Source organism: Bicyclus anynana, chromosome 18, assembly GCF_947172395.1.
Source record: "Bicyclus anynana chromosome 18, ilBicAnyn1.1, whole genome shotgun sequence".
NCBI classification, from domain to species: domain Eukaryota; kingdom Metazoa; phylum Arthropoda; class Insecta; order Lepidoptera; family Nymphalidae; genus Bicyclus; species Bicyclus anynana.
The window spans coordinates 859,657-866,582 of NC_069100.1; the positions used below are offsets into that span (position 1 = coordinate 859,657).

A 6,926-nucleotide genomic window follows, 5' to 3' on the forward strand; every position below is an offset into this window, starting at 1 on the left:
TCTCCGAGGCACGGGTGATGTAACCAGTGGCGTGCACTTCATAAATGCAAAATATGCACTGCTTACCCTGAGGGTAAGGAAATTTCTTATTATAGGAATTTTGCATTTTGTACAATTTGTAAGCATAATTACATTCCTTATTACATTCCTTTTGCACGCCACGGGGTGTATAGCCTGGCTACTTCGTTCGTAACACTCCCGATGGTCCGCGCGGGCCGGGGGGAGTGTTGCGATGAATGAAAACCCCACGACTGATGCACCAAACTTCCCCGCATGCACGATTTCACTCCCGCGTAGTCTTTCCCCCCGTCGCCCGCATATCATGGGAGCGTCATCAACGAACTTGCCAGACTACCTATAACACCATGCCAGACTATAACACCACTAATTTCCCAACTCTTGAGAGTTGACGGCTGAAGCCCCTTTTCTCTTAAATTATGAAAAAAAGTATTTAATGAATACACGATTAATATCTAACAAGTGAAGAATTGAATCGACTAGGTATTGAGATTTGAACCCGGCTTTATCTTAGAGATTGTATGAAAGACCGTAGAGCTATTGATTCATTGAGTGTCTGAATATAGGTAAACATTTGGGTAAACATACATTTTTACAAGTTCCAATGAAAACTTCATCGTTAAATTACCTAATTAACAAAATAAAGTTATTATTTAGTTATCACGTAAATACTCTGTATCACGTAAATAAATATTATTTCAATACAAAATATGCAATATAACCGGCCACGAACGGCCCACCTAGATTATTTCAGAACAATGTTACACACCTACAATCTAAACTCAACCTTAGTTTTAACGGAACACAGTTGAAATTCCATCAAATCAACGTTGTTTAAGAAAGCAGTACCCAACACTGCCGACGATTACACGGCCACGTGCGATAGAGACAGATACACAAGCCATCACTCTCTAACACACAGGATGTTACGTATTTCGGTCGTCGGTTTTTAGCGACGTTGCCGCTCCAACCGGATGCCCCCCGGATCCGGTAAGCATCGAATCAGTATTCTAGTTACACCCGGCAGGGCTGTACGTATTTTTAAACACTTTTTTTTTTATTTTCGCGTGTTCATAAATAGTCTTTTGTGTGTGTTAACGTGTTTGTATGGGATTTTTGTTTTTAATGAGAGTTATCAATGTCTAATTTGAAAGAAGAAAGCGATTCGGACGAAAGCAATGCAAGTACGTGTGCCTTGAATTTGATACTGCGTTATGGACCGAGAGCTTGCGCGGTCAGACCTATCTCATTTTATGTACAATTTTAATTACTTACATCGTACTTATGGAGGCCTATTATTACCCTAATAGGTCACTATAGGTACAATGGAGTTTGGACTGTGTTGTGGTGTTGGCTTAGGAAGGTAGCAGGACAAGCAGGTATAAAGCGTGTTTTTTTAATATTTTCCTTAGCATAATATGAGAATTTATGTCCCCAGTCGCCAGTCACTTAGCTTCGCTATAAATGCAGTCCTTCGAAAAACACGGTTAAAGTTACTTTACTATAATTTTATGGGTCTCTACTCTATAAAGAATTGTTGCAACAAAGCTAAGTCTCTAGCGACTGGAGTATTCCTCATAATGGGAATAATAATAAAAAAATTGAATACCCATATGTACTATAGAGGATTTAGAGCCTTCAAACCTGCTATCCTGCTACCTTCTAAAGCCACCACGGACCAAGCTTCATAATTGGCTACTTATGATAGAAACACGGGCTAACAAACTCACAGCCTTCATTAAATGGGGTAGGTCTGGCTATACAGGCTCATTATTTTATTAATAAACGTTACGCGTAAGCAGTTACATAATGATGTCTCTTTCTGTTCTATATCCTTTATTTTTTTAGAGGAAGACAAAGCTACGTGTAACTGTCTATCTAAACGTTTATAGTACGTAATTAGATAAGTAAACAAAGAGTATTATGTATATAAACATAGCTACTTAGTATTTGATAAAGTTAGTGTTTTGTTATGTTATCTAAGAGGTCGCTGGCCTGTACAACGCAGTGTTTTATGGGCTTTTTAGCTTTGAGGTAGGGGGTACCATTCCTACGGCAAAACCAAAAGGAAGGGTAATGCTTTTGGGGCACTCTATGTATGTATGTTTCACCGTAGCGTCTAAACTACTGAATAGATTTTAATGAATAAGGTGTCAAATGATTTGTAATAAAAGTGCGGGTGACATAGACTTCTTTGGCGTGTGTGGGTGACATACATTTTATAAAAAAAAAAATATATGACAGAATTGAAACCTCACATTCTAACATCGTAAAAAAATAAACCGAGATAATCATTATGTGTTTGGTATCAAAAGAAAGTTCTTGGCAAGCATATTACAAATGTGTATAAATGTCATATTGTTTATTGTTTAAATCAAAATAAATCTTTAAAATGTACCTACAGTTTGTGCGATACGCGACGATGTAGGTTGTAAATATCCTGATTCGGAAAGGTATTATCTATAAAACAAAGTTGAAAGGGAAGATAACCTTAAAATATTTTACTTTAAGACATTTTACTTTGTCAGCGTAAGTAGTCTCAGTACTCATGCTACATGGAGTCCTCAAGAAGAAATTAAAGAAAGTTTTCCTTGGGGACCCCATCACTGACGGTTTTACTTTATAAAAATTGTTTTGCACCTTTTGTAATTTTTTTTTATTATTTCATTTTATAATATTAAATTCTTAGGTGACCTTAGTTTTAATTATCTTATTAAAATTAGATTTAGCAATTTTTAAATAAATAATAACTAGAATAATGAGCGTCAACTCGCCAACAAACTGCCTGTACAGTTTGGCGAGAGTATCGATATGTTAAATAATTGTTATATCGTTATCAACCCATATACGGCTCACTGCTGAGCTCGAGTATCCTCTCTGAATGAGAGGGTTAGGCTGGCCCAATGCGGATTGGCAGACTTCACACACGCAGAGAATTAAGAAATTCTCTGTTATGCAGGTTTCCTCACGATGTTTTCCTTCACCGATTGAGACTCGTGATATTTAATTTCTTAAAATGCACACAACTGAAAAGTTGGAGGTGCATGCCCCGGACCGGATTCGAACCCACACCCTCCGAAATCGGAGGCAGAGGTCATATCCACTGGGCTATCACGGCTCATTGTTATATCTTATCAATAAAATAAATTAAAAAAAAAAAAAAACGTTACAGCTTGCTAGGGCATGGTCACAATAAAATGGTTCCTTATTGACTACGGAACCCTCAAATGTTTCCCATTGGTTTCAGACAACTTCAAACTGAGCATATCGACGGAGAACATGATACAGAGCGTGCACAGCAAGGCTTGCCTGTGGAACAAGTACGACCTGGCGTACCGGGACAAGAGCGCGCGCGACCGGGCGTGGACGGAAGTGTACCGGGACGTCTTCCCTGGCTACGACGAGCTGAAGGAGAAGATGAGGGCTAGAGTTGGTACGTCATCATCATATCGTCATCGTCACGTCATCGTCCACTGCAGGACAGGCTGGTGGGAGGCCGTGGCTAGTTACCACCCTACCGGCAAAGACGTACCGCCAAGTGATTTAGTAGTTAGTACGATGCCGTGTAGAAACTAAAAGGGGCGTGGATTTCATCCTCCTCCTAACAAGTTAGCCCGCTTCCATCTTAGACTGCATCATCACTTACCATCAAGTGAGATTGTAGTCAAAGGCTAACTTGTAAAGAATTATAAAAAAAAACAAAGGCCTTTTGTAGGGACTTCCAAACACAACGGTCTTGAGCCGCCTGCATCCAGCGAATCCTTGCGCTTGATGCTGTCATGCCAACTGGTGAGGGGTCAACCTTAACTGTGCTTCCTAATGCAAGGTTGCCATTCCAGGACTTTCGGATCGCAATATCCATATATACCTAAGTAGTTAGTAAGCACTCCCTTCTGTTCATCTACCGCAGTCGAAAAATCTCCTCTGGTTCCCCTATTATTTAACATTACACTAATCTCATCATTATCAACCCATATTCGGCTCACTGCTGAGCTCGAGTCTCCACTTAAGATGAGAGGGGTTAGGCCAATAGTCCACCACGCTGGCCCAATGCGGATTGGCAGACTTCACACACGCAGAGAATTAAGAAAATTATCTGGTATGTAGGTTTCCTCATGATGTTTTCCTTCACCATTTGAGACACGTGATATTTAATTTCCTAAAATGCACACAACTCAAAAATTGGAGGCTCTCACACTAAGCTCGCCTACTCGCATTGGAGCAGTGTGATGGGTTTAATCTCTAACTCTCTAACTCTCCTTCAAGGAGAGAGGCCTATTCCTATAGTGGGTCGTTAAAATAGGCTAATAATTATGGTGACGCGAACGAAGTCGCTCGCTACGGGTTGTAGGTAACATAGACTTTGCTCTCAAATGCTAATTCCCGTCTGCTAAATGCTAACGCGGTCAAGATTTAGTGATAATCCAGTGACCGGAGCGTAACTGAGTTACTGACCTCCGCAGTAATTGCCCATTGAGCAATTAGTGCGGCTCCTATTGAATCAGTGGACTGATCGCTCACTTGCATCCGCCGGTACTGCATGTTATTAATGACCCGGATAAGGGAACACCCTTCCAACTCCCCTATAGCTATAAGAAAGGGTAGTGGAACTTAGAACACCTTCGCGTTACCCCGAGAGGAAACACCAATAACAAAACAATTATTATCAGTCTATCAGTCTGTAAGATAATATAGAGTTTAAGTCCATCATCCTGATGCATTGCGGGTTGACGGGCTTGGGGTGACAATACTGTGATATTGGATGATTGATAGTGACTAGGTCCGACGGCTCAAAGTGGTCTCCGGGACACGAGGATGTAAGACCACTAAATTCCATATTCGAAGAGATATACGGCCTTAATTAAAAAAAAAAATTATTCAACAACTTAGTCCTTGACTGCGATCTCACCAGATGACAAGGGACGATGCAGTTTAAAATGAAATCGGGATTACTTGACATCAGAGCGCTAAATCGCTTTGTGGTACTACTTTCTGATAACTTGCAAAACGCAATTTTGTTTACAGGGCAACAGATATCAAAGAAATGGTTCAACTGCAGAGACGCATACGTCAAATCAATGAAGGAAGCACAAAGGGGCAAAAGACCGTACATTTACACAAACATACTACGTTTCCTCGACCCGGTACTAAGTGACAAAGGTAGCGACAACCAAGTGGTATTTCTAGATGAACAATTATTTGACGATGACAATGAATCCTGGCATCCAACATCATTCGTTGACATGGACGAACCACCAAACAAAAAGGCCAAATTAGAAACACCTTCCAAAGATTATTTAGAAGCTACTGATCCTGATAATGAAAGTTTAGTTTCAATTCTCGCTAGATTACTCCACAAAGAAGACGATGAAGACAGAGCGTTCTTTACTTCTTTAGTGCCTTCTGTTAAATCTCTTACTGATAACGCTAAATTAGAATTTAAAATTCAAGTTATGAAATTGTTAAAGGAAATCAAAATTAAAGATAAAGAAGGGGGATTTGTTAAATTGCGGGGTAAAGAATCTGATTAGGTAGATTGAGAAAGAAACCTTTAGAGCTTTAGAACGTCTCACCACTCTGCTCCAATGCAGTTTAGTGGGCTAAACTAAATGTGATAAACTTTAAGTGCTCATTCGCACGAGCGTTTTTAAAACACGACGCTTTTTACGAGCAGTGTTGCATTTTAAATTTTGGGCGTTGGAAATAGATCTTTGGGCGTTAAAAAAACTCTCGTGCGAATAAATAAGAGTTAACTCTGTAACGTACTCTATCAGACGTTAATGATAATAAGCTCGAAGAGCAAAGTTAAGCTTTCGGTCCCGGTGATCGAAGGCTTAACTTTGCTCTTCGAGGCATTCGGAGCTGCTGAGAATTTGTTGGGAGAACGACCAACATTTTATAACTTAAAACCCAGAACTCAAACCTCATGATATAGGGCCTCTAAGGGCACATAGATCGTACAGATTTTGTTTAAAACATATTAAGTACTTGTTAATAAAAAAACAACAGGATCAAAACGATGATTTGTAAGTATGTATAACTGTATATATAGATAAGATTGTTTATAAAAAGAAAGTAATAAATAATGTTCTTTAATTTTAATTACTTATTATTGTTGTGTTTTATTTATGCACTTAGTTGTAAGCTTTAAACCAAAAACGTTCACAGATTCATGAGTGATTCTTGTTTATATATAAACAACAGGTAAACTTAGAATTAACCAAATACTTTTAAACAACATTTTTGAGATCTATGTCTAACTGTCTAGGTAAGACTTATTTAAAAAAATATATTAAGTTTTTTCTGATATTATTTTCATAAACGATTTTTTGAATGTAGGTATAGGTAAATGATGTCCTAAAAGTAAAATAAATAAAAAAAACAAAATGTGTTGGCCTTTACCGGGGGCTTGAACCCTAGACCTCCAAGATTGGCAGCTGAAAAGCCAATTATGGATGTAATAAAACAAGTTTGTTGTGTTGACCTTTGCAAGCGAGTAATGAAATATTTAACATTTTCCAAAACATGTACAACCTCTTAATGAGCTAATAATGATCATTTACTACCTTAATGTAAACTTATTGTCTGTCAATAAATTTAAAAATCTTGTGAAACGTTGGGTTTTAGAACAAGCCAAGCATAGAAGCATAAAACAAGCTCAAGCATAGAACAAGCTCAAAGGATTACATAAATTAATAAACAATTTGAAAGTATTTTTTATTACATAAATTAATAAAAAACTTGGCAGTATTTTTTTCTATAGAACTCAGTTTGAACAATAATGTGAGATGGTAATAGTAAAAAAGAATACCTGTTATTATCAGCATTACCTTTATAATAAATAATGTATAATAATAAAAAATACAACCGACTTCAAACCTAAAAACGTACCCACTAAACTAAAAAGT

General features: G+C 38.0%; 1 protein-coding gene across 2 annotated transcripts; it reads left to right on the forward strand.

The window, feature by feature from the left end:
* The first annotated feature begins 1,018 nt into the window (after positions 1-1,018).
* Positions 1,019-6,130, forward strand: LOC112046701 (uncharacterized). Of its 2 annotated transcripts, none has more exons than XM_024083439.2 (3): positions 1,019-1,202; positions 3,266-3,451; positions 5,044-6,130. In XM_024083439.2, exons 1-3 carry the CDS (start codon positions 1,157-1,159, stop codon positions 5,547-5,549), a joined length of 738 nt encoding a protein of 245 aa, XP_023939207.1. In that variant the 5' UTR covers positions 1,019-1,156; the 3' UTR covers positions 5,550-6,130. The 2 variants fall into 2 exon arrangements, with proteins under 2 accessions (XP_023939207.1, XP_023939209.1); XM_024083441.2 differs by lacking the exon at positions 1,019-1,202 and adding an exon at positions 1,223-1,397.
* Positions 6,131-6,926: the final 796 nt, after the last annotated feature.

Bases quoted from the DNA above. Each gene is read 5' to 3' on its own strand.
- LOC112046701 (XM_024083439.2), top strand. From the start codon at position 1,157: ATGTCTAATTTGAAAGAAGAAAGCGATTCGGACGAAAGCAATGCAA. The intron at 1,203-3,265 runs GTACGTGTGCCT...CATTGGTTTCAG, and splicing joins TTCGGACGAAAGCAATGCAA to ACAACTTCAAACTGAGCATA. The intron at 3,452-5,043 runs GTACGTCATCAT...TTTTGTTTACAG, and splicing joins GAAGATGAGGGCTAGAGTTG to GGCAACAGATATCAAAGAAA.